General features: G+C 38.7%; 1 protein-coding gene across 5 annotated transcripts; it reads left to right on the top strand.

Moving 5' to 3' along the window:
* SPDL1 (spindle apparatus coiled-coil protein 1) lies at positions 1-25,215 on the top strand. Of its 5 annotated transcripts, XM_054079910.1 has the most exons (13): positions 5,215-5,272; positions 8,225-8,272; positions 10,116-10,290; positions 11,216-11,392; positions 11,690-11,884; positions 12,190-12,339; positions 12,934-13,032; positions 13,890-14,000; positions 14,845-14,985; positions 16,470-16,579; positions 17,713-17,900; positions 18,847-19,186; positions 24,491-25,215. In XM_054079910.1, exons 3-13 carry the CDS (start codon positions 10,132-10,134, stop codon positions 24,639-24,641), a joined length of 1,821 nt encoding a protein of 606 aa, XP_053935885.1. In that variant the 5' UTR covers positions 5,215-5,272; positions 8,225-8,272; positions 10,116-10,131; the 3' UTR covers positions 24,642-25,215. The 5 variants fall into 5 exon arrangements, with proteins under 5 accessions (XP_053935883.1, XP_053935885.1, XP_053935882.1 ...); XM_054079908.1 differs by lacking the exons at positions 5,215-5,272; positions 24,491-25,215 and adding an exon at positions 1-77 and having other exon boundaries at positions 18,847-21,445; XM_054079907.1 differs by lacking the exon at positions 24,491-25,215 and having other exon boundaries at positions 18,847-21,445.
* The last annotated feature ends 1,296 nt before the right edge of the window (positions 25,216-26,511 follow it).

Here is a 26,511-nt window from a genome sequence, read left to right as displayed (position 1 = left end):
AACACCGAGTATATTAATTCTTACAGTAGCAGAGACCTTTAAAAGGGGATGGCTGCATTAGGACAGCTCTGCTGTTAGTAAGTATATTAAAAAATCCATGAAAGTAATAACTTATGAACAGTTCTAGGGAAAAGTAAACTGTTTGGGTTAATCAATGGTTGTATTATTAGATGTGTTAGTGATGATGTGTTTTTCTTTAGATTTTTATGTCACCAAGTTTGTTTCTTTCAATATTCATTTGATGCTGTTATTACACTGTTTTTGTCTTGAAAAGATGAGTGGTGTTTAACTACCAAATTAATTACACATTAGTGTAATATGTCAAATGAAAACTGGCATTATCTAATCAAATTAATAGTGTGTAGAAAAAACAGTGGGAGTTTTAAATTTCTATTAGATTACAAATTGATAAAAATGAATATCTGGACACACACTGGATATGAACTTGCATGGAGTTCTCCAGTCACTGTTTAAAGATAAAAAAGTTATAACTTAATTTGAGTTACGGGTATGCTCCAGGTTGTATTAAATGTCAGTTTGATAAACTTGCAATGATATTGATCTCTTGAGCTAGCAGGAGTAAAACAAACAAACAATTATTCTTTTTAAGGTTAATATCATAAAAATTGTATTTTGATTTTTTTTTAACAAACTCTTCTAACTGTGATTTTAATCATGGATATTTGGTAAACTTGTAAGAGAAATCTGATTTGACTTAATACTTCGAAAAAAGAAGAGAGGAAAATTGGGGAAAAGGGAAAGCATAGTCTACAAGATGCTAGTCAAGTCATAATATAAACTTCCACTATAGCTTGTCTCTGAATTTATACACTGAAATACGTATAATTTCATAATTGCATCCTTTCATTACAAAAACTCAGGAAGCTTATTGTGAGGCTTTGAACACATTCAAGCAAGTAGTAAAAAAATATAACAACTGTAAATAGAAGCAAGGGGAAGCTTTTGTAAGGGAGAACCTGGAATTTTGTTCTTGAAAGAGACTCCCACACCTACTTGACAGACTTGCCAAGCAATCGTGTGAAGTCACAGAAGGTGCCTTAAAGTTGCATTGGAAAGAAAAATGCACAACGCATCTTTGTTTAGCTAAGATGACTGAAACAGTGAGATTAAGTGATCTGGATGAGGTCAGTCCCTAATAGTTTAGAGAGGATTAGAAACAGTATCTGGTCCTCAATCTGTTGCTGTAATTATTGAGTTACTTGAGTTCCTTGCAAAAGAACCGAGGTATTGGTATTAGTATTGTAGCTCTTGGAATTCACAACAATAAATTAAAACGTAGACTTGTGAATTCTGTTTAGTTGAAGGTCAAAGTGTCTCATCTTAAAAAAAAAAAAAAAAAACAAAAACCCAAAATCACAGTTTAATACTTACCAGCTGACTAATGTGGAAAGGATTAAACCTGGGCTTTTATGAAATTTCACTAACAAATGAAGTAACATAGCTGTTAAATTTTGTTAAATCAAGCGTTCTTAAATAATGAACATAAAAACTGCAACAAAATATCAAAAAAAAACCCACAAAAAACAAACAAAACAAAAAAACCCCTGATGTACTAGAAAGTTTTGATTATAATTAACGCTGGAGCTGTTGTGCCAAAGTGACTGACACAGCTAGTAATGTGTTGCTTCCAAAAAGATTACTATCACTCACTTGCTGCATCTCGCATGTGGGTTCTTAAGCACAGTCACTAAAACACTTGTCAGCTTATATGTTACACTGAGCCATTAGCATGGAAAGTCTTAGAGCGCTTTTTAATGTAATTTGTTTTTATGTAGATAAAGGCAATAAGCCTCATATTCAGGGGGAAAAAAAAAAAATGCAAGACCTATAGTTGCTATAATTGCTCGGTTACTTCTATGGAATGCTTGCCTGCTAGAATAGATAAGACTTACAAAACATGCATTTACATTTTATACAGTGTCAGCAGTGCACAGATTTAATTAAGTTTAGCAATCTCAAGTGTCAGTAAAAAAGTGTACAAGCTACATGCTTAGGAAAGATGCTTCAATCATTACTGGAATTGTAAAATCTCTAGAGAATATAGCGGTTATTGCGCTCATAAGCAGGAGAAAAGTTTGTGAGAGAAAATGTATGGCAAGCTAGGGATTAAATACAACCTAAGCTGAAATGAAATGTGAAAAGTGAGAGTCCTCTCTTAGTTAAGTGAGAAAAAAAGTGGTTTTCTCCATTAAGCCAAAATTGCTACAAACAATGGACTTAATGACTGTATTATTCTATGCTCTCTTGTAATCTACTAAAGTAAAATCTACTTTCAAAACTAACTCAAGGATTCCTGGTAAGTAGCTACACCATAAATAGCGGTATTAATGTAAATATTAAATATTTTATAACATAGGTGAACAGTCTTGTAGCATTTTGACATGATTTAATACACTTGACACAAATGTATTAAAAATAACTTATTAGTAACTGATGCATGTATTTTATACGCAGCAGTAGATGTGACCTGTAAAACAGTATCCCAGTTAGTGCCAATTCAGTAGAGATAAAAGAACAGTTCTAAATATAATGGCATGTTCTAAATAATGAATTAGTTACTGTGTATAAAAGCTCCTAACTGTTTAAAAAACATAAATGGAATTTGTAAGCTGAGGAAAATACTACTGAATTTGCTAATGTATTTCATATATTAAATGCCAACTGTTATATATGAACATGGAACTCGAGGCAGGGGGAAGATGCAGCTCTTTTCGTTATTCTATGATTTAGCACGCTATGGTGGATAATTTATCTGATGAACTAATCATATTGATATTTGGAAAAATATAAAATACTTAGTACTCTAAGATGTACTCAACTGTCAGGAAACTTATATGGATTTGTTAATTCAGTTGCTGTTTTCCTTGTTTTAAAACAAGGGGTTTAGCTGTGGGTATTTGGAGTGGTCAATCGCCCAGTGAATGCAGCAGAATCGGGATTAGAACAGGATTCTCTTGTTTCCTGTCCCTATTTTAATCAACTTGGCGGTGTTGCCTGTCTGGACCATTCTGTATTTAATTTTTTAATCCTATTTCCTTTGAGAAAAGCTAGACCCACACATTTTGGTAAATAAGCAGTAGTAGTATCATTTTGATAAAAGTAGTAGAAGTAGTGATAGCTTTATTGGCTTCCGCTGTAGAATTTTACACTATGTGCTTATTTTCCAAGCCCCCTTTTATCTTAAGACATCTATTTCTGTCCTGGTTGCTCCAAATAGGATTGTTATCCTCGCATCTACTTACAGTCTATGGCTTCGATTTAACCTTGCATTATCTGAAGCGTGTTTCTTCAAAGGCAGTAATTGCTTTACTATATTTCTATGGAATGGCTTTTGATATCAACGTCACATTAGGCATGAAAATGAACATCCCATGTTTATTGATGTAGTTAGAGAAAGAGCAAAAATGTTTTAAGCTTGCCTAAAAGGTAAAAATTAACTCAAGTTTTCTTTTTGAGTAGAGAAAATGGTACATAAGTAACTCTACTTGGACTCTCCAATAAAGATCGGAACTGCATGGTGACATGCTCCAGCTGATGAATTTTGTTCTTCTGTGTAGTATTATTCAGATCTTCAGTGGCTTAGGAAATCGATGAACTCTGGACAGCCTCACAGTGCAAAATCCCTCCCTGGGAACCCTCACTGTTGCAGGAAGTGAAGATAAGTAGAGACTTGAGCGAGCTAGGGATAAAAATAGGAAGTTAGTTTAGGTGACAGCTATGCTACAAGCACTGGTGTGACTGATAAAAGAGAATCAAATGTGAAAACACAACTGCCTATATGAACCAGATAATGCTGCTATAAGCTCACTAATTTAGGGTAACATCTGTTAATGATTTGTAGAAAGTAATTAAGGCTGTTTTGGGTATGGGAAATGAAAAGAACAGGGAAGGCCTGTGTAAGCCAAAAGGAAGCCCATTGTCTCAGTGGGGTCCCATAGTGATGGTGTGCCAAGCAACATGAATTCAGCAGAATTTTTGAAGAAACCAGGAAAACATAATTGTGATGAGGGGTATTAAGACACTCAAGTCACAGACCACTGACCCAAGAAACCCTACGACCCAAAAAAATGGATACTAGAAGGAGTGGGCAGCTAATTTATATAGCAAGCAAGGATTGTATTAGTAAGACGTAAAATATTAATTAATGAGATAACCAATAAGTGTAAACCTGATGTAATTATTGTCAGAGTTCTGTAAATGAAGAATAGATTTAGTACCATGGGAAATGTCCTTGAGGTGTGCTAGCTTTGCTAGATGACTTGGCTACACTGTGTTTTGCTCCAACTGGGATTAATCTCTATACATGGATTTGGTGTGTTATTGGCAAATGACCCCATGAGTTTGGGGACCGCAGGACCCCACTTAGAGGACTGCATTGAGAGCTGGAGCAGGTCCAGAGGAGGCAGTGAAATTGATCCGCAGGCTGGAGCACCCTTGGAAGAGGCCAGGCTGGGAGAGCTGGGCTTGTTCAGCCTGGGGACACCTTATAGCAGCCTCCAGGACTGAGATAGGCTCCAGGAGAGCTGAGGAAGGGCTCTTGATCAGGGATTGTAGGGAGCATAGAATCACCAGGTTGGAGAGGACCCACTGGATCATGGAGTCCAACCATTCCTAACACTCCCTTAAACCTTGTCCCTAAGCACTTCATCCACCTGCTCCTTCCTTCTCCTCCGTGCAGCTCTCCAGCCATTCTTCCCCCAGTCTGTAGCACTGCACAGGGTTGTTGTGCCCCAAGTGCAGGACCCGGCATTTGGCCTTGTTGAACCTCATGCCATTGGATAGGTTCAAGGGGAATGGTTCAAAGCGGAAAGAGAGGAGATTGAGGTGAGAACTTGGGGAGAAATGTTTTCCTGTGAGGGTGGTGAGGTTGCCCAGAGCAGTGGTGGCTGCCCCATCCCTGGAGGGGTTCCAGGCCAGGCCGGATGGGGCTTGGAGCCCCCGTGTGGGAGGTGTCCCTGCACGTAGCAGGGGGGGAACTGGACGGACTTTGAGGTCTCTTCCAACCCAAACCATTCCGTGACTCTGTACCCATGGACCTCTCCCTGCGGAGCGCGGCAGAGCAGCCCCACCTGAGCCGCCACCTCCGTCGCTCTGGCGTTTCGTTCAGCTCCGCCCCCGCAGCGCCGGACCCGCCCCAGAGCAGCTGCGGGCGGTGCCTCCGCCCCGCGCACGCGCCCGGCGGCTCTCGCGAGAGTTGGGCTGGGGCGGGGCCGCGGGGCGAGTTTGAACCGGGAGAGCGGCGGCTGCGGAGGTACCGGGGGGCAACCTCGGTGTGCGGGAAGGGGGGATCTCGGCTCTGTCTCTGTGCTCTATGCAGTATGGTTTTTCGAATAGTGGCTCTCCAGACCCTGTTCGTTCTCTGGAGATGGTACCGTCTGTGTTCAGTGGGATTGTGCTGAGCAGATGGTTCTTCTGCAGTGCTCTCTGTCTGGAGTCTCTCCCCATCTCCAGTGCAAGGTCAGGCAGAGCTGGAGCCAAAATTAGCGAGAGTTTAGTCAGTTGTGAAGTCCATAATTGATGCAAGAAGTATTTACTATTAGAAAAAATGGAATATTCTTGATTGAAGCTCAAGTAAAGTTTTATCTAAGTAATTGTATTTTGTTGAGAGTTAGGCAGCGTCTCTCTGATAGCATGCTTGCTTTCAGTGTTTTTTCCAGACACTGTTCGTTCTCTGGAGATGGTGATGTCTTGTGTTCAGTGGGATCTGTGCTGAGCAGATGTCTCTTCTGCAATCCCCTCTGTCTGGAGTCTCCCCATCTCCAATGCAAGGTCAGGCAGAGCTGGAGCCAAAGCTCCAACTTAGCAAGAGTTTTGTCTGTTGTGAAGTTCAAAATTGATGCAAGGATGTGGCTGCCCCATCCCTGGAGGTGTTCAAGGCCGCACTGGATGGGGCTTGGAGCAACCTGATGCAGTGGGAGGTGTCCCTGCCCATGGCAGGGGATTGAACTGGACGGGCTTTAAGGTGTCTTCCAACCCAAGCTATTCTATGATTCTAAGAAGTAATTACTATTACAAGAAGTGGAATATTCTTGATATAAGCTTAAGTAGAGTTAGGTTTCATCTAAGTAATTGTATTTTATTGAGAGTTAGACAGTGTCCCTCTCATAGCAGGCTTTCTTTCATTGTTTTTCAAGACACTGTTCATTCTCTGGAGATGGTAATGTCTTGTGTTCAGTGTGATCTGTGCTGAACAGATGTCTTTTCTTCTGTAGTCACCTCTCTTTGCAGCCTTTTCCCATCTCAGATCCAAGGTCAGGCAGAGCTGGAGCCAAAGCTCCAACTTAGCAAGAGTTTTGACTGCTGTGAAATCCATACTAACATTAAAATTAGCCCTTGGAAAGTAATAGAATATGCATAAAATTTCTGGGAAAACTTATACAAATGCAGGTAAGTGGGAAATGCATCTTGTTGCCAGCCCTTGTCTGTCTGCACGAGACTGATGAGGGTTACTCCCTCACATTGCCCTGGCCTCATAAAGGGTGCTTGCTTTCTAAAACTCCAAAATGAGTCTTACAGAGTTTTTGTCACCATTTTTTGGTGTCACTCTCCTTCTGTGGGGTGGCAGTGTGTTGGGAAGGGTCACAAGCAGGAACACAGTGCATTTGAGCTGCAGCGGGGTCCTGGGTGAAAGAAGGGATCTGATGCTGATCTTTATCAGGAAGGGATGGGGCTTTGAGCAACCTGATCCAGTGGAAGTGACCCTTCCCATTGCAGGGAGGCTGAAACTGGGTGATCTTCAAAGTCCCTTCTAACCTAAATTATTCCATGATTCTATGATGCTTGTCTGCTCAGGAACGTGTTTGTGGAACGTGATTAGCCCTCAAAATGTTTCAGCTTGAGTGTGCACCTTGGTAGGTGAAGAAATGGGCTTGTTTAAATAACTGATGTGAACTGTGAAGAGAATACCTGCCTTAAGGGAGAAAAACTTGTTAGCGATGCTAGTGTGTGGGGACTCATGAATAGATCCAAACACAGGCTACTGTTGCATATGGCCCTCAGGAATAATAGTTTCAGTAGAAGAACAATTGTAGAGAGGGAGATGAATGCTTGTGTGCCAGAAGAGTGCCTCTTTATCTCTTACACTGTCATTTTTATCAGGGACTGTTAAGTTTTTCAATAATCAAGGTCTACGCCCTCAGAACAGAATCGGACATAAAATATTTGAAGATAATTGACTAAAAGTGAGTAGCTCTTGTAACTCTTGGTAGAAAACATGGAGGCTGACTTCTATTACTCCTTCTCCTACTTGCTCCCCTTATTACCTATTAATATATCCTAAAACATTTTTCTTGGGGCAGTTTATTTAACCTCATTTATCATATTAAATTGCAGGCATTTATTTCCCTATAGAACAGTATGGGTTTTTGAACAAGCTGCCTGGACTCATCTGATAAACTTCATCCAACATTGGTGATGAAAAGCTGAGGATGACACTGGCACAGGTTGCCCAGGGAACTTGTGGATGCCCCTTCCCTGGAAGTGCTGAAGGTCAGGTTGAATTGGGCCTTGAGCAACCTGATACAGTGGGAGGTGTCCCTGCCTGTGGCAGAGGGGTTGGAGCTGCGTGGGCTTCAAAGTCCCTTCCAACCCAAACCATTCTATGATTTGATGCCTGTGCTCCAAAAGCTTAACTTGCTGTGTTCCCTAATAATTGTGCAAGGAAGATGTAAATAGGAAAGCTGCTTTTTCCTCCATAAAATTATAGCAAAAAAACCCCACCAAAACCAAAAAAACAACCCCCAAAGAAAAGCTCAAGTTATGTTTTAATGTTATCCTGCTAGTGATTTATTAAGGGCTTACGATCTTGTATGTGAAACTGAAGGACAGCATGCAAGAGACATTTAAGTAGGAGGGAGCAAGATAAAATCCCCGAACAACGGTTAAATTTTACATGTGCTGGAAGAAGGTGGCCCGGGGTGTAGCCTCTTTACTTGCCCCCTAGGCCAGTTGCAGAGGATCTATCCTTTGGCAACATTGCCTGATCTGACTGTTTCTAAACTATCTGACCGCTGCCTCAACTGAGATCTGAATAATATTTGCATTTCTTTGGAGTTTTACCTTGTGATGTGCATTTTCATGAGACAGCTCAGGGGGTATGCCTTTTCAGAAAGGGACTGCTCTGAGGAACTGTGCTGTAGTGGTGTCTTATACTCATCTGGATGAGACAACTGTTGCCTTTTTTTGCTTTTCTTTTCTTTTAAAGGTGAAGTATGACAGTAAGGTCAAGAAATACCCAAGTGGACTTCTGAGGGTGAGTTTAAAATGTTACTCTTAATTTAGTAAACAAGGAGCAATCAAATTTCTCTGTCTCTATACTGTCGTTTGATTAGAAATAAAGCTGTTACTTAAATTCTGTTTTTGAAGTGAATGTGGGTTAATTCATCCCCTTTATTAATGCATGTTAGGAGTGGTTTCCTGTGTGCTTGTATTGCTAAATCTTACTGTTAAGCCCTTGAATTGTTAAATTGCACATAGTGTATGTATTCTTGCATGAGTAATATTATTGTTGACCCTTACTTATAGGGAGGTAGACTTCCTCTCTTTCACTGGCTTATTTCAGCATAAACGTACAAAGTTAGGATTTCAAGCATGGCATGTGATTGGGTGTGAAAAACTGAAATTTCAGAGCCTGCCTGGATAAAGTCTTTTTGAATGTGTTAAACTTAAATAACAACAAGGAAAAATGTGAGAACCAGAAAATGATAATTTATACTTCGTATTTCTGAAAGGAATTAGCATGTTTTGGCATGATGTATTTTTGCCAGTTAATGTTTTGGGTTTGTTTTTTAGGAAGCAGGGTTAACCCCACAGGGAATTACTTGTATTGCATAAGAGTTAGCAAAAAAAAAAAAAAAAAAAAAATTGAAGGCATTACATTTACAATAGCAGCTTTTAAAAATCTTGTCTCCTATGTTGAGTTGTGAAATTAACTCTTGATTTAGACCAGCATTTTGCCAGCGTTCATAAGGATAATATGGCAGTAGGAAATGGCAACTACTAAATGGTGTATGTAAAAAGCCAGAACACAGAGTAAGGTTTTAATTGAAGAATTACTTTAATCTTGAAATTATATACAACTTATGGCTGTAAGTTATCAACTGTAGATTTTTTTTTTTTTGTATTTGTATATTGTTACTGTATACTTTGGGCAACAACTCTTGGCTTATATTATTCAGAAGCCCAAGTTGCTTAGCAATATCTGTTTTAATAGGATTTTTTGCAGTGTACTGATTTAGTGGATTTGGAAGCAAGCAGTCACATAGGCTTATGGTGTTAGTTTGACTTCATTTCATTTTTTTACTTGCTTAGTTTGGATTTACTTTGACTAACTTCTTGCCAAGTTCACCTTTTCTTGTGTTGTGATATGAAGATAAAGATGGATGAGTTTTCTGTAATGTGTGACAAAGACATAGTTATTAACAAATAGGTTACTTGCAGTGATTTAGTTTTGAAGTGCAAAAAGAGTCCTGAAGGCCTCCGTTAAGCACTTGAAACAAAAAGTAAACATACCTGTGATAAACTTCTGTATATTTTAAAGGAGTTTCTATTTTAGAACTGTTCCCTTCAACTCCCATGGGATCAGGGGCTCCAACTTCTGTACCCCATGTAATGTTGTTAGGAGTAAACTGTCCTGCTAATACAGCTGCCTGCATGAATTTGTATGTTATTTGCGTGCCCAATTCATGTTGTGGTTTGTGTAGCTTTATTTATAGTTACACAGAAAATATTGTCAGTATTTTCACATGGTTATTTCCTGGCCTTCTCTTGCATATGTCAAGACAGCTACATACCAGATTAATTCTGGTTCTAGGGCACTAGGAAGCCAGGCTGGGGACACAGAAGTTGCTTCACTGCATGCTGTTACTTGAGACGTAGTCAGGTATAAGATGCTAAGCAACTGTATGGAGAAATATCTATGCTTTGGATGTTCATAGGACTGTTTGTTCATGAGCTGTCTTTTATTGTCTTGTATTAAAGGAAAAATATATCATTGTATCATGATTGAGAAAGGAAGTCCAATAACTTCCTTCATATTAACTGCTGTTACTTACTGCAATGTATTTTTTAATCATTTTGTGCTTACAATGTTAAAGTAACGAAGGAAGAAAAATGGAGCCGGAGACCATTTTAAGTCTTAGACAGCAGCTCAAGGAAGCAGAGAATGAGCGAAGAAAGGCAGCACAATATGGTTTGCATTTGTTGGAGTCCCAAACTGAAGTTCAGAATCAGCTGGATCAAACGCGCCGTGAATTGACTGAGAAAACTGAGGTGATGCTTTAAACATGGAGTAAAAAAGTCATTCAAGAACTTTGCTTTCTTTTCACTGTTTTCTGGATGTCACAGATTTTAAATGCCTTTTAATGGAAACTTTTACACAATGGAAGTGTAAGTTTTAACGGGGGGCACAGAGTCTTTCAGAAAAATCCATGTACACTTCTGCAGAAGTCTGTAAGCATGTTGTGCTAGATATGAGCCTTTCTCGAGTCTGGTCAGAAGCAGGCTCCCAAACCTTTTCCATGCACTATCTTGGTCTGTATGTTTGAGAGCTAAGCCTGTCCTTGATAAGCTGGTATCTGGGCCGCAGAGGTCTGTTTCATACCTAACAGCTTTTAGTTTTGTCACATTCACGTTTCTTTACTTAATTGTGGTTTCTACTTTAAGAGTTGCTTTAGTTCAAAAAAACCAAAACAAAAAACAACCTGTATCTTTTTTTTTTTTTTTCCATAATTGCTGGCTGAAAGGAAGAATAAAAGGAGGCTGCCCTTTTTAATTAGTAAACATACACAATTGAGCATAGAGGGAAGCTGATTAAAAAGTCATTTTGCAATCTGGAAGGATTAATGGGATTTATTACAAAACAGTAGACAATTTAGATGTCTTTGCCCAACATAGAACCCAGCAGCTCTGCAGCAGGGGAACACTTGATGGGCTGATATCGTGTTAAACATCATCAGGTTCTGTGGTGGTAGAAGACATGCAAGAGCTCAAAGTTCTTTTTCACACTTGTTGAGAAGATGCCCATATCATTTAAACATGGGTATGACGATTCCCTAATTGGGATTTGAGCAAAAGATTGTACCAACTATAAGTTTTAGACGTTCATTGTCTTGGTTTTGAGCCCTTGTTTAGTATGTTATTCCCCAAGCCTTTATGAATATTACATTTAGACTTATTGCTATGTTATTTCTTCCAGAAATTTGAACAGGAGAAATACACTCTTCAGAGAGAAGTTGAACTCAAAAATCGAATGTTGGAAAGCTTGAATTATGAATGTGATTCCCTTAAGCAACAGCAAAACATGCAGCTGGATAAACAGAAAGAGCAGCTTGCCAGGGTCTATGGGCAAGAAATCAGTGACCTTAAAAACAAGGTTTGGCAACTAATGTACAGCTAAAATGTTGCTAGTTGCTTTTTAAAGAATATATATTTAACTCATTATTGTACACTTACTACCAAAGCAAATGTTTTCATGTGTAGGAGCTTGTTTAGTTGCTTCTAAATGAACGTGTGCACAGTTGCATTGCAAGTTACTGTAAATTTCAAAGCCGATTTTTACATTTACTCTTAAGTTTTATTCCTAAAGCATTTTCTATAATCGGAACAGAGTCTTGTGCTTTTCAGGAATTTAATAACAAACGGTGCTATTACTTTGTCAACTATCTTTAAGCTGGAGAACCTGAAAGCAGAACTAGATGAAACTCGACTCTCAGAGAAACAGTTAAGACACAAAGTAGATCATCAGAAGGAAATAATTGCTGCCAAATCGGAAGAACTGCGCATGATGTCTGAACGTGTACATGAGACCATGTCTTCAGAAATGCTTAATCTCCAGATGGAACTCACTGAACTGGAAAGCATGAAGGTGTGCGACAGTACTAGAATTGTTAGGATGTAGGCTAGTTAAATACAAACTTGAGCAAAAGTGCGTCTTCTGTTTTTAGATACTTTGTGTCTATTGCTATGTTATGATTGGCTTGTTGTGAAGAAAATTGCACAGAAAAAGTAGTCTCAATAACTATGCTTGGATATAATCTATTGTTCAAGATAACATTTCGTATTAAAAGTAGTCACTGCTAACAAGCCCGTTTGGTTCACGTGAGCCTGCTTGTCTTCAAATTGTTTAATAAACTTATTATTCTGTGTTTGTTTGGATTTTTTTTTGTTTAGGCGGATGTTGAAGAAAAGCTGAATGAACTGCAGTACAGTAAAGAACAATTAGAACTTGTAAACAGTAACCTACGTAGTCAGCTGGAGCGTCTACAGGGAGAAAATGAAGAGAGGGAAAAAGAAGTTGTTTCTTATTGTAATGCGTTAGAGGTATTATCTTAATTTTATTCGACAGTGGTAGATAATTCCTGAATTCTGCAAGTTGTAGGGCTAGCTTTCCAGTGAAATCAGAGGCATTTTAAGAGAGGAGTTCTGAGGATGGAGGAAGAAAGAAAAGGCAGAGGGAGGGGATAAAAGGGATATTGGCTGGTTATGTTCAGTGTTGCCTGTTGATAAATGCACTCTATATTAGCAGTCTTTCCTGGAAGGCTGTGTATGAACCTTTTAACAGGTCAATTCTCGTCTTTATTTTAAGCTCATACTGTATGCCTTGGAAAACTTTGTACTCTGGAGTAGAGAATTTGTGTCTGAATATCAGAGCAAGTGCTATTAATCTCATTGATAAACATCAAAGTTTTCCTTTTAAGGTTTTGATTTCGCTTGTTCTGAAGAGCAAGTGTAATATTAAGTCTTTTAGTGGGAAAAAAAAGTCTTACTGACTAGAACTGGATGCGCAGTTAAGTACTACAGTACAAGATAGTCTGTGCTAAAGGCATAGTTTTATCTCATTTGCTGTCCGATTAAATTTGTATGTGCAGTACATCAGGTGCTTAAATGACTACTATCCTCTTTGCTTTAATCTAGAAAGCTCGTGAGGCTAATCAAGAGCTTCAGCTTCAGCTGGATCAAGCAGTGCAGCAATCTTTGGACCCCACAAGTAAAGGCAATTCTCTCTTTGCAGAGGTACAGTTATGACCCAGATACCTGTAAATATACAGAGTAGAAAGGAAATACTTAAGTTTTATTTCTTACATTGCTTTGAAACTGTTAAAGTATCTGTACCCGATCTGGCCAGGATGAGTCTGTTCCTCCAAAACCTTCAGTATTGAACTGTCGAGTAACTGACGTATGGGAAAAGATTCTTATGCATGCTCTGAGGTTGGGGAGTTTGTAAACATAATGTAATCCCTTCAAGTTCCCTGGCTATCAAGACAGAAAATGGAACTGAGGGTTCATGACAGTTCTGTCTTCAGCTCTCGGCTCCAAGTAGCTTTGTTCTACTGTTAAGCCTTCTTAGTGCAGCCAGTAGTATGGGAAATACTAAGAGGTGCTATTAAATGGTGTTTTGCGAAAGCATATTGAAAAAGGCTGCACGTTTGAGCATTAGGCAGGCTTTCTAAATTAGTTTTTGAATAGGCGTTCAGCTGTTACTAAATGCATAGGAAGCTTCAATGTTGTCTGACAACCCTGAGCAAAGGGGTTGAATTGATAAATGCTATATATATTTTTTTAACTTTTTTCTGATGCCAGTGGTCAAAACAATTCTACAGCAACACTGAAGCATATGAGGTGTTACTTAATTTTGATATCAAAAGTACAATAGTCTGTTGTACTTTACCAATTGAACTTCAGCTGCTACAGTGCTGTCTACTTACTTTTCTCTCAGAAGTAATGACAGTTGTGCATTGTTTCAAGTGCTGTTGCTGGTAAAGAATTATTTGTAGAAACAACATTGATTGCTAGGTAACATCTGCTTGTAAGACTCTTATATAAGTGATGGGTGTTAGAACTTTCATAATACTAATTGTTATGTTCTGTAGGTGGAAGACCGTAGGGCAGAAATGGAACGGCAGCTGATCAGTGTGAAAGTAAAATATCAGTCACTACAGAAACAGCATGCATTCACTAGAGAACAATTGCAAAGAATGAAGGTATGACTGTTATTGTAATAATCCTGGGTGGGCTTGGGATCTGATAAGACAATGCATTAGTATCTGTGGTACGGGTTTTGATTATCTTTGAAATGTAATACAATAGTCTGGGGGATGGTAGAACAAACAAGTGAGATGTCATTGTGCTATTTGACTGTCCTGGTACATCAGCATTTTTCTGTCGCTGTTAGCGTTACTACTTTATCCAAGAAATCTCAAGTTATGCTGAAGGCGTGATGTTTGCTTGCTTTGGTAGTGGGAGAGTGGATAAAAGTTAACTCGAGTCATGTCAGTCAAGCTAGTATTCAGTTTATCTTGACAATTGCCTTTTCTTATTTAATTCTTATACTACATGAAAAATGTATTTGTGTATTTATTGTGCTTGTCAGGAGCAGATGTAAAGAAAAAGGCAAGCTTGTACTCTCTTCTCTCATCACACTGCTTTTTCCCCTCTCGGTTACTTTTGGGTTTGTTTGTCTGTATTCTTGTTTTTCCCTGTCTTTAGTGCAAGAATAAGTTATAACTCATCACAAGTGTTTCATTTAGACTAGGCTTCCATGGGGTGGGAGCCTGTTGCTTAACACAGAGAGCTAGTTAGCAGATTTGATACTTCGGGACTAGTCTGTTCAGTAAGTTTTCCACTTCTGTGAAGATTTTTGTTGTCAGCCGATGATGATAATTGTGAAGACTGTTAAAGACTATTGATTTAAACATGTGATATGCTTCAACATTTGGGATTAGAATTACAAGGCTTCAGTATCAGAGCTGACAGCAAAAGGCTGAGTTTTTCAGTCACTTAATCCAGTATTTGTTGTAAGGTTTTTTTTTTTCCTCTTTTTTCCAGCTGCAAATGGCCACACTGCTGCAGCTGAAAGGCTCTCAGGCAGAATTCGAGCAGCTGGAACGCTTACAGTCTATATTAGAACAAAAGAATGGTGAGATAGAAGAACTTCTCATGAAAGTGAGGCAGCTAGAAAAATTTAAGGTATGTGATCTGCAATTAAGTGCAAAAGTGGTAATCAGAAGCTAAAACACGATAATAAGGTTTGAAAAGGGATCCAAAAGCTACTTATACCTTCATTTGACCACAGGTCTAGTTTACAGCTGGAGAACATATGCTTCTGATGTTCAGAGAAGCAGAATATTTTATACCATACAACACCTTGGTTGGATAAAGTTGTTTTTTCTGGTTTTCCTCTGTGTAGCAACTTGATATTTTAGAGTTACCTGTAGCGTTCAAATTCAGTTACTCGGTCAAAATTCACTGAGTTGTGCTATCTGATTTTTTTTTTCTCTTTGGAGACATAACCATTCGATGTTGTTACTGTGTATGCTTAGGCTTTATCACTTTTCAGTTTCTCAGCTATATTTTATTTCTTAAGTATTTATTTCTTTAATGTACCATAACTTTCACTTGGAGCATGCTCCTGTCTAGAAAAGCTGAGCTGCTAAATCACTCTTGTAACACAGTTTGAGTCCTCCCATGCAACTTGGTAGCATCTTGGTGTTCTGGAAGATGAGAAACCCATGAGAACACCAGTGTGCACTGTTGTAATGTTAATGCTGATCGTGTGTATACAGAGTGAAAAGCTGCAGCCTTTCTTACTTTCTTACATATTTAAGGACTTGACTGGCCCTTTCTTATTACAGCATTGGAACGTAAACTTGGGTGTATTAGCTCGTGTGAGGATTATTTCCAGGATCGTGTCCTCTGTTCTGCATTTAATCCAAGTGGCAGAAAGCTAAGCTTTACCTGTTCTAGTTAGCAACTAAGAAAGCTTGATGACTTTCCCTATTTTGTCCTGTATAAACTTGGATTGATATTGATTTTTGTTTCTATGCCGTAGATGAGTAGTGTAAGGAAATGAAATGATTGGTTGAAATAATGGTCAAAAGTACCTGTAGTTGGGCAGTAACGGAGCCTATGAAATCTGTTGGAGTGTCTTAAGACTGAGGATGCTTGTTCAGAAAAAACACAAAACAAACCCCATAATGTCACACGTTACTGATGTATTTTATAGGAAGTTTATTCCGTTTATGACATCTTTACTATGACCAATTTCCTTATCTAAAAGATGTGGTTATTTTAAGATTTTGGCTATTGATTAATGTAGTTTGTGTTCCTTAGTTTTGAAATAAAAGATGAAACAAATTCCCCATGTGTTAATTGTCCTGTGTTTTCAAGTAAAAGGAAGGTAACTGTCCTGCAGTCCTATCTGAAAACCTGCTTGAGTTGAGAACTTGCTTTTTAATTTCTTTCTCTTTCATCATGTGAGAGAACTGGCGATTTCAGTGCCATTTGACATTTAAAACAAATGAGGAAGTACTCTGAGCAACTGAGCTCTTGTGTTTGAATGCCCCTCTGATGAGGCTTTCCTATGGAAATGCATGGGAAAATTCACTTAATGTATAAGCAAATATGGTTCTGAAAGGTCACTGTTTGACAACTTGATACTTTTTCTTTATCAGGCTTTGTATGAGAATATGGAAGAATCTAAGGCTAATAGTAGCTCAAAAGGAGGGGAGTCTGAGGATGGTTACTATGTGGATTTACTGCAAATGAAACTTGACAACTCCAAGTAAGCACTTCATGGTCTGAGGCTACAAGGTGGTTGTGGTCTGGTTATCTTGTAGCTACTTATGTTTTTTGTTAGTTTTGTTTGTATGTAGTCCACTGACTGCATGTGCATGTCTCACTTTCTCCTGCTGGATTGAAGGTTGGTTTGTCATTTTACTTATTGTTGCAAAAGATAATAGCACAGCTATCTTCTTGTTGCTTTCTGCTAGAAATCTTGTTAATGCTCCTAGATACAAGATAGTTGACAACTTCAGAAAAATAGATTAACTTGTAAGTGAACTATATAAAGCTTCTTAAACTCTGTAGGCTATATGTGTATTGCTTCTGTTATAAAAAGAACTAGGTAATAACACTTGAAATATTTCACTGGACTGTTTAGTTGAGGTGTGTTTTTTGGCTAGTGGACTCCATACCTGTTCATCAGAAGGTCTGTAGTGTTTGGCCTCATGGCTCTTTTTCAGCCCTTGGATGAAAGTACTGTACTTCCATGGGGAGGCAGTGGTCTGCTGTGGGAATTCCTGAGAGGTCTGTCACCTCCCTGTTGTTGCTATTATGAGAAGCTGGCATGGTCTGACTGCCTTACGGTTGATTAGGAATGAAGATTAACTGGTATGGAACGTGGTAGCCTCTGAAAGAGAGGCAAGGACATGCTCTGAATATTGACATAATTACTGTCAGTCCCTTAGTGTAATACCTTTGTGTAAAGCTTGTGTTGTCAGTTACAGAATCACAGAATCATTTAGGTTGGAATAGACCTTTAAGATGGATGTAGTTGTATTAGTTTATGCACAGGCTAAAAAAACCCTGAAGTATTTGTAGCCTAAAGAAAGCTTCTCAGAGCAGTTACGTGTGCATGTGTGTGTTGTGCACTGTACAGCTTTGTTTTTAACAGAAATTATATTTCTGCTGACTAAGCTCACTGCTCTATGTTAAGTTCCAGTGAAAAGTTGCATTGTACTACGAGATCTCTTTCATTTTAGTAGTGTATAAACACAAAGTTTACGTGCAATCGATGAATGCTTGGTAGACTTTAGCTGCTGCTTTACTGAAAAAAACAGAAAAACCCAACAAAAACAACAAGAAAAAACGAACAACCAACTCTCAGTGACTGTGTAATATTTGTTTCTACCCTAGCAAGGAAACTGAAACCTTGAAAAATGAATTATCCTTGCAGAGGATGAAAGCTCTGTATGAGAGCCAAAGGGTTCTGGAAGTGGAACGGAAGCTCTTCACAAATGAGAGGCGTTTGCAAGCTTGTCAGAGTGAGAATATGAACTTGAGAGTTATGCTGGATGAGCTAAAAATGAAATATGAACCTGAAGGTAAGTAATACTTTTGCATATGGAAAAAACCAAATATCTGGTCTTCCCAACATTCACAAGTTGGAAGAGATTCAACGCGAAGTTTAATGGAGTTACTTTTGGATACAAACTATGTTTAAATGGCTGCTTTTTGATAAGAACCTGGTCCAAAAACTGCTGAATTGAAACAGTGTACCCCTATCTTGCTCAAGGACCATACTTCAGTGTGTATAACAAATTGCAGAAGACTATTGACTACAAATTCTAGTGTTCAGAGGCTTTAAAGTGTAGCTAGGTAACCATAGTGAAGCAGGTGGGAACAAACTCTCATGAGGTGCTTTTCATTATAGCAATATCTCTGATGAGAATTTAACAGCTTTCTGTGAGTTGGCAGCTGAGGAGAGCTTTGTAATATGTGTGAAGCATTTAGAGGAACAACTGCATAGTATTTCATGTAAATATGGATTACGTTTTGACAACAGAGGCTTACCTGACAAACAGCTGGTTCCTGGAAACGTGCAGAAACAAGGGAGTGTTGGAGCCTGTGAAAGATGAATGGGGAACCAGAAGGGCAAATTGGTTTTAGTATTTGTCTGTACCCAAAGAGGTTGTAATTTCAGAATATTAGTTGTAAATACTCACCTCAGCGGCCTCCAAAATAGAAATAAAATAGTTGAGCTTATTAATGTAGTTCACAGTGTCCAATTAAAAGCCTTTGGTAAAAAGGGTGCTTGGATGGGGTGGAAAGATTTGTCTTCTTCAAGCTAACTCCTATTGGCATGTGTACTTGCTAATAAGGATTTGTGTGAAAGGACACTTCTTTAATGGAATTCAATTGTCTATTAAGAATAGTTCCAAGGTTGTTAGTCATGTGGAATGTTTTTTTATTGGCTTATTATGGACGTGTTGGTGGACAAGTTAACTCTAGCTTCACTTGTGTACAAAAAGTAATTTGCTCTTTTCTTAGAATTGCTTACCGGCACTAAAATTAAAAAGAAGAGTGAGAAGATTCCAGTGGACAGTACTTGTGAGTACTTGGACAGCAAAAATACTTTGGTAAAAGAAGCTACACTCACTCAATTGCCAAGTAAGGAAGAAGCAAAGATGACCACCAAAAACTTGGAGCAAAGCTCTGCTTCTCTGAAAAAACATGCTCTTGAAGCACCACCAGTAAATACAGCTCTTCAAGCAATGCAAAAAGAACCTGAAAGAGAAAGAAAGAGAGCTAAAACTAAAGATGAGAACGTTGATGCATGTACTTTGAACAGCAGAAGTGGAAGTAATTCCTTGACTTCAGCTGCCCCCAGGTCAGTGTCAGCTTCTGTCTATGGCCAAGGCAATCAGCACAGACCTGCATCTCTTTTCTTTCGCTGCATGAACTGTGCTATCTACTTTTTTATCTATTTCCTCAGTGTTGCATGCAGTGTAATTCCTCAGCTCCGGCTGCCTACGTTGAACCTCTCAAAACTTCTTAGAAAGACTAAAATGATGACTAATGACAAAGACTCTTGAAACTGTAACCATCTTTGAAATATATTTCCTATTACTTGAAAAGTTGTAAGATGTGCAGACAGCATGACAGTTCACTCTATTTACCCTGACTTCACACACAGGACCTTGGTCCCCTTAAAGCTAACACAGAGCTGTGTTAAGCATCAAAGTAGCAAAGGCAATAGGTATCATGCTTCAGTTTCATACCTGTTTTCAGCCCTCATCAACCATCAGATTTAGCTAAAAGCCTAAAAATTATTTAAATTAAGTTATTATTAATCCGAATTGGGTTAAGAGAATATGCACTGTACAAGACAACAGACAATTAATTATGCTCTTTGTGTTGTCAGAAAACTGACTTCCCTAATCTGGATGCATGATAGCTAGAAGCACAACTGCTAACCTGAGACTGAGTTTTTCCCTTCAACTGAGAATTTAAGTTACTTGATAGATGGTAAAGTAACTTAGTACAGTAATTACCCTGAATTTTTTACCTTGGTAAAAGAAATGCTGACTTATTTTTCTAGCTGATGCTTTTGTATTCTGTTCGTATTCATAATCTTAGGAAACACATATTGGAGTATTTCTAGGGGAAGAAAGACGAATCTGGGGTAGTGGGGTGTTTTGAACTCACAGCTTTTTAATGTCTGCTAGAAAAAATGTTTTGTTGAATATAGGATGACAGCAGCTTCAAAGATGGAGCAAGGCATCACCTGTGGAAATCTGTATGGTGTATTCAAAGTTAATGGCATTCCTAAGTAATTGGATTGATATTTTGATTCTTGGATCAATTATTCAAGGTTGCATTGGATGCACTTAGCAGACTTAAGTGACCAAACAGTACAAATTTCTGAAATAGTCTGGGAAGAATATGGTAGAAATAGCGGTTTCGGTAGCTGTGTGCTGAGGACAGATGAGGGAGGTCGAATGTGGGTGGTGGGTGTTGAGAGGAAAGATGGAATAACTTAGTGTGACGATATTGTGTTTTGATGGTGCTTTCTGCACATAGAGGAACAGATAGTGTCTCACTTGGGTGTGAGAGGTTGAACTTATTTCCTCGTGTGCCTTTTGGAAACGAAGGTGTCTGTCAGCTGGAAGTTGTTGCAAACTGTTCATGTGAACTGAAGGGGCAAACCTACTGCAGAGGGGGTAAGAAGAAGGAATTGCTTTATGAGGCTGATCTTTGGAAACAGAAGGTGGAAAAAGTAGAAGAGGAAGATGATGTCATAGTTCAGAGGGAGAGTTCTAATCTTGCACCCATTGCTGTTGGTTCAAGTAAGGTATAAAGCTTAAATCAGTAGATATTAAAAAATAAAACCCACTAATGCAACAGCATTTGAAAACATCACAGAACTCTTTTAGCTTTAGAGTTTTCTTCAGTGGTGGTGTGAACCTGCAACAGGCAGATTCTGGCAGAAGGTTCTGTTTGTGTTTCCATTTGTATTCGTGAACTAATAAATCCTCAATTAACTATGTGGTTAAGATAAAATCAAGGACTTCCTTAGCCCTTATCTGTCATGTTTTATTATTAAGTAGGAAGTAATGATAAGATCTGAGTATTTGACAGATAGTATTTCTAGACAATAGATTCACTGGACTGTCTGTGATGGATGTGGCCAAAACACTGTGTAGGAATACAGCTGACCGTGAAGGTAGAAAACCCACTGGCAACATGACCGGGATTGTGGACCTGGAAACGGAGAGTGTAGGGAAGCAAAAAATAATTGGCTTGTGCATGTTGGATAACTGTTAGCACTTCACTTTGTGTTAAGTAAAATGTGATGCTGTGGCTGAGAAGGCTGTTGTGATTGTTGGGGACTATTTTGGTAACAGAAGTAGGTGTTGTGCAAGAATTACTTGAGCTCTGTCATTGTCATTCCATGAAAAGTGGCAGTGAAAACAACTTGTAGTAACTGTGTGAGGATTGGGTACTTCATCTCTAGAAAATAGCATTTGAAAAGCTTAGTCATTTTGGCTTGGGAGGTGATGAAGACGTGGTTAGAAGTGATCTATACATGCTTGTATGGTTTTCCTTATGAAGAGTCTTGCTTATGTGATGTAGCAAGATAAAGCCAGATATGTACTGTTAGTTCTAACTTGTGTCTATCTGCAGTGTGTTTAAAGTTTAAAGCAAGTGAGCTTTGGAATAATTTATGAGGGGATGCTACTGATTAGGTTATGCTATTTGGGTGTTTGGAACACAGTAGTTGAGACTAAAGACTTAAATGATTATTTTTAATTGTTAATTGCTCTTGTAATTCAGGGAATGCCAAGGTTGTTGTTAGTCATGTCTTCTGTTAGGCTAAGTGGACTGTAAGAAGATTCACTTTGTTATTCAAGTGCTTTTCTATGCTTCTGAAAGTGAAATAGCTAATTACAGCCCTTGCTTCCAAATCTATTTTTCATTTAGATTTCAGGTTGTTTGCTTTAGTTTGATCTGAAGAAGGGATTGTGCATCTGAGAGCTTATTTGCTTTTTTAAGTATTTTATTTGGATTCCGTATACCAAACCTACCTCATTTGGACTTGCCTACAGCCACTTGGCCTGGCAGAGGATCTGGATAACCAACCTTCTCTTAGGGTTTTTAAGCATGGCACTTGTGCTCAGAGTGTAAAGCTTCATCTGATCTGACTAGCTGATGTTCCTTAAACGGCTACGAGGAACTGTCATTATGGCTTATTTTTGGAGTTTACAAAGTTAAAGCTGGGTAGAACAGCGTTGTAGTTGTTTTACTGGAAGTGTTTAACTGACAAGGTCTTTTTCTGATCATTCCATTTCCCTGTGCAAACAGTTAATGAAATAGGATGGTGCTTTGAGGGTGGTCTGTGAGCTGGCTTGATATGAGGAGGATGGTGGGTTAACTTGGGCTGCCTGCCAGGTGCCCATCCGGCAGCTCTCGCTTCCCCTCTTGAAGAGGATGGGGGAGAAAATAAGATAGAAAACCCTTGTGAGTTGAGATAAAGACAGGGATCAGTTAGTGATGAGCAAAACAGACTTGACTGGGAGAAGATTGATTAATTGCCAGTTAAAAATAGTTGGAGAGCAAGAAAGACAGGGAAGACCTTCTCCTCTATCATCTAAATCTTCAGGCATTTCGGAGTACCTCACTGCTGTAAACTGTTTGCTAGCATGAAATGGCTCATTCGTCTCATCTTCATAAATCAGTTTCAGTCCTCTGATTAATTACGGTAGGTATTTATTGACACAGTTCTAGTCTGAGAAAGGTGGCTTACTTTAAGCTGACTTGCATTAACATCTTGGTGTGCATTTAATGCATAAAAGGATGTTGTTTTTCTCTCTTCAAATATTGACTTGTTTAATGAAACTGGTTCTGGAAAATTTGGTTTTGAGACTGGTTACACTAGACACTAACAGAACTACGCGATACTATACAAGGGCAGTATTTTGTGTAAGTTCAGTTGTGCTGCTTTGGAACGTACTTTTAATCTATTCAGGTTTTATTGGGCCTTTTGGTTTACTTGACTTGCGTTGTTCTGCGTTTTTATAGGGAGTCCTTGTCAGAGAAGGACACTAGACTAATGTTTTGGTGGCTTTGGGTAGAGGTTGTTTTAAGGCAGAATAGTGGAGGGACTAATGAAGGGAATCTATGGTAGGAACAGATGCAGAGACATAAGCTATCCATCTCTCGTTACAGCTGCTAGGGATGCATAGACTGAACTGCAGACTATGCACTAACCAGAAGGTGATGAGTAGGAATACACTTTTCCTTCTTTCCTGAGTGGTTGGGTCCTTGTAACCACAGTTGTTTGGGAACTTGTGAGTAGCAGCACACCTGAAACGGAGGGCAGCTGGGGGAGAGCTGACTATGGGAAAAAAATGGTTAGCCATCAGAATTAGAGGTGTGGGCTTACCACATGCTGGAGCAAACACTACTGGACCTAGGGAGGTTGCACAGCAAAGTGTCTTTCTTTTTAGCGTGTTGAGACGGTGCTCATAGGAAGTATGTGGGTTGCTTGAGGCATAGAGAAGAAAAATTTATTTGATATATTTGTGTGTAAAGAGAGGCTGGGGGGGAGTGGAAATCTGTAGCCTATTTTCCCTAAACTCTTGTGTTACAGTTCCTTTTATAGTCCTCATCTTCAGCTGTATCTTTGTTGCAAATAAATCTCTAACAAGTGGGTAGGAGCTATTTTTATTGGGAAAACTCAGCAAATCAGCTGTAGGTTGTTGTGCATTGCTCACCAGTGGCTCTCGGGACCGATAGAAATTCCCGAAGTCTCTAGAGAGTTGCTTTATCAGATGCACTGATGAATCAGCATAGAATTTGTTTTGGCATGTAAAGCAGTGCTTAATTTGGGACTTAATTTTCATTAATTTGCTTTGCTAGGATGGTAATTGTGTGCAGTTGATTGGTTGTGGGTGATTTGGTTGTATAAATGATACTACTTATCAGTGTGTTCTAATGACATATTTGTATGTTCATTAAGTAGTTCTTAAATAATCAAAACATCTGATTGTGCTCGGATGTCTAAATTGTGTTTAAGTTAACTCTTCAGCAGCCATGTGGCAGCTGTATTGTCATTTACTTTCACAACGGAATGGAAACATGTCAGTGTGCAAATGATGTAATTTAGAGCCTGAAAATACATTTTTTCCAATAACTTGTTGTCAGATATTCTGGCATTAACATAAAGGCAATAGTAGTGCAGATCTAGGCTAGAAACTAGTGTGTTGCTCTAAGAGCGGTCCTTTTTTTTTTTGGTGGTCTTAGAGCCAAATAATTGATTTCACTTTTGCGTATTCTTGCTGGAACTTGTCGCTTGGAGTTGTGCTTATGTGGGCTTTTATCTCCTTTGTGTGCATGGCACAGTCACTTCATTTTTAAAGGCTGATCCTAACCATTTAACACATTCAGTAACGTTTTTCATCGAACATTGCAGCAGATGAGGGGGGAAGGTTATAGTTTGTGATGAAGTGTGACTAGAACTGATATAAAAATGCTTTTTTAGCCTCATTTTATTCTTAAACACTGCTTGCCCTGTCTTTGTGTATGGATGGTCTTATATGCCAGTTGGCTTGTTGATATTGCTTACAACTCTTATTTTAGCCTTGTTTTTTGTTAACTAAATATGTATTTAGAATGGTTGCTTTGCCTATAGGTTAACAGCTGAATCCAGATTTGAAAGTGTGGAAAAAGAAGATGTGAAAGAAAATAATAACACGACTGAGAAGAAAACACAAAAGAAAACATATACAACATTGTATGTATCTTCTAAACCAACGTCTGAAACACAATGTGCTCAGCAATAAAATTTATATTAGTGGAAGGAACCTGAACAAATGGGAGTCCTGCTTCAGTAGTAAATACTGAGTAAACTTAAGTCACACTGAAACGTACAGGTTGCTGGCTTAGTATTGATCTGCCTTGTCACATGAAGAGTTGCACTTGAAATATCTGAGCTTCTCCAAGGGCACGGCTTAGGTTCCTTAGCAGTGTGATCTAAAGTGTTCCCTTGTCTTGAATTGTGGCTCAGTCTCTAAACATGGTAATTTCTACTTATTTGAAGCACAGTGCCATTCTGCAAGATATGCGCTTGCTACAGAAGTTTGATACAGTACGACAGGGCTCAACCTTAAGCAAGACAGCCAAGATTGTGTTGATGCAGAACTCGACTAGGTCATGTGCTCCAGAATTTCTTCTAGTTCCTCGATTCAGAATTCGTAATGCTTTCTCTCAATGTTTAATTGTTCAATTTTCAGGCTGACCTGAGTGCATAGATGCATATGAATCTTCTTATAAATTTGTGGGCTGTTATTCTTTTGAAACTCTATGAATTCTTGTATCTGTACTAATAAGTAAAATAAACTCTTCTTTCTCATCCTTTCTGGAGTGTAGTCTGTGTTGCATCTGAGAGAAAACAGTTCTCTAAAGTTGCCACCTTTTCTATTTGAGAGGCAAATTATTTTGTAGAAAGGATTTTTCTTAAAAAGACCAGTAAGTACCAAGCAATAAGAGGTAAGGAATTGTAATGCTTGTCCTGCGTGTTGTGATTTCAGGAGACAAACCCTAACTATGTTATGTTCCATAGAGAATAATTCTGAGAGCAGTTAAGCTAGTTACATTGGCTGGTTTTCTTTTCCCTTCAGCATTTCTATGGATGTTTAAGATGACTTTGTTCAACTTATTATAGTAGGGTTTAAGCTCCCTCTAGTGAATGGGTTAACCACTTTCACTTAGATTTCTTAGTAAAAGCTCTAAGAGAGCTTTTACCTTTTAAAATCCATTACAAAAAGTAAACCTTACAACTCAGTGGGTTTGAGATTAGACTTTTTGATCCACTGTACATTGATGTTCATTGGTGCTTTGGAATCTAACTTCATATTGTGTTAGGTACTGCTGGTCAGCAGGGAGAGATACTGAAGGTTAAATGTGCTATATGGAAAATTCTTGTTGTATCCTAGCTGTGGTCAAAGCACAGTTTGATTTGGCAGCCTGCCTTGCTGTAGTACTGCTGACTAATTTTCCCACCTGCACTGGAATCCTTCCAGGTAATGCACAAGGGTTGTCCTGAGTTAAGTTATCTTTAGAAGAAACAAAGGAGTTTGTGGCAGGGGGGAAGGCCATCTCTTCGATAAAGTTTCCTGGGTGGCTTTTGGAGGAGTGGCTAAGGGCATGTGCCTTTGTGCATCTGCTGAATGTGCATCTGGCAGCTGATTCCTTGGGTCTGCTTGCTTACAGCTGTGCTGGTTCAGAAGGTATGCCTCGAGCTTAACTGTGACTGTGCACCTGAGTGACTTTAGCTGGTTATTCACTTAACAGATATGGTACTGCAAGCAAAGTCATCTACTCTCTCTCCAAATCCTTCAGTACTTTATTAATGTAGTTTGTATAAACCAAGGCTATCTTATTTCTTGTTAAGTTTTAAGATACTCTGTGATATTACATGACGCTAACAGGTGTTCATGAAATAGTTCTCACTTGGATTGTATGTATGAACTTAAAAATATGACTTTGAAAGAACGCTGCTTCTCATGGTACTAAATGTTAGGAGAAAACCTTTTTTATGCAAATGGTGGAAGTTAGCTTTCACTACGCATTGGTATGTTAATTGCATAAAACAAGTGACATACATAATTGTTCTAATTAGAAGAAAACCTCCACCAACTTGACATTGCATGC

This window comes from Cuculus canorus, chromosome 14 (assembly GCF_017976375.1).
Source record: "Cuculus canorus isolate bCucCan1 chromosome 14, bCucCan1.pri, whole genome shotgun sequence".
Taxonomy (NCBI): domain Eukaryota; kingdom Metazoa; phylum Chordata; class Aves; order Cuculiformes; family Cuculidae; genus Cuculus; species Cuculus canorus.
Note: the sequence above shows the minus strand (reverse complement) of the source record. Positions and strands in the feature narration are given on the sequence as shown.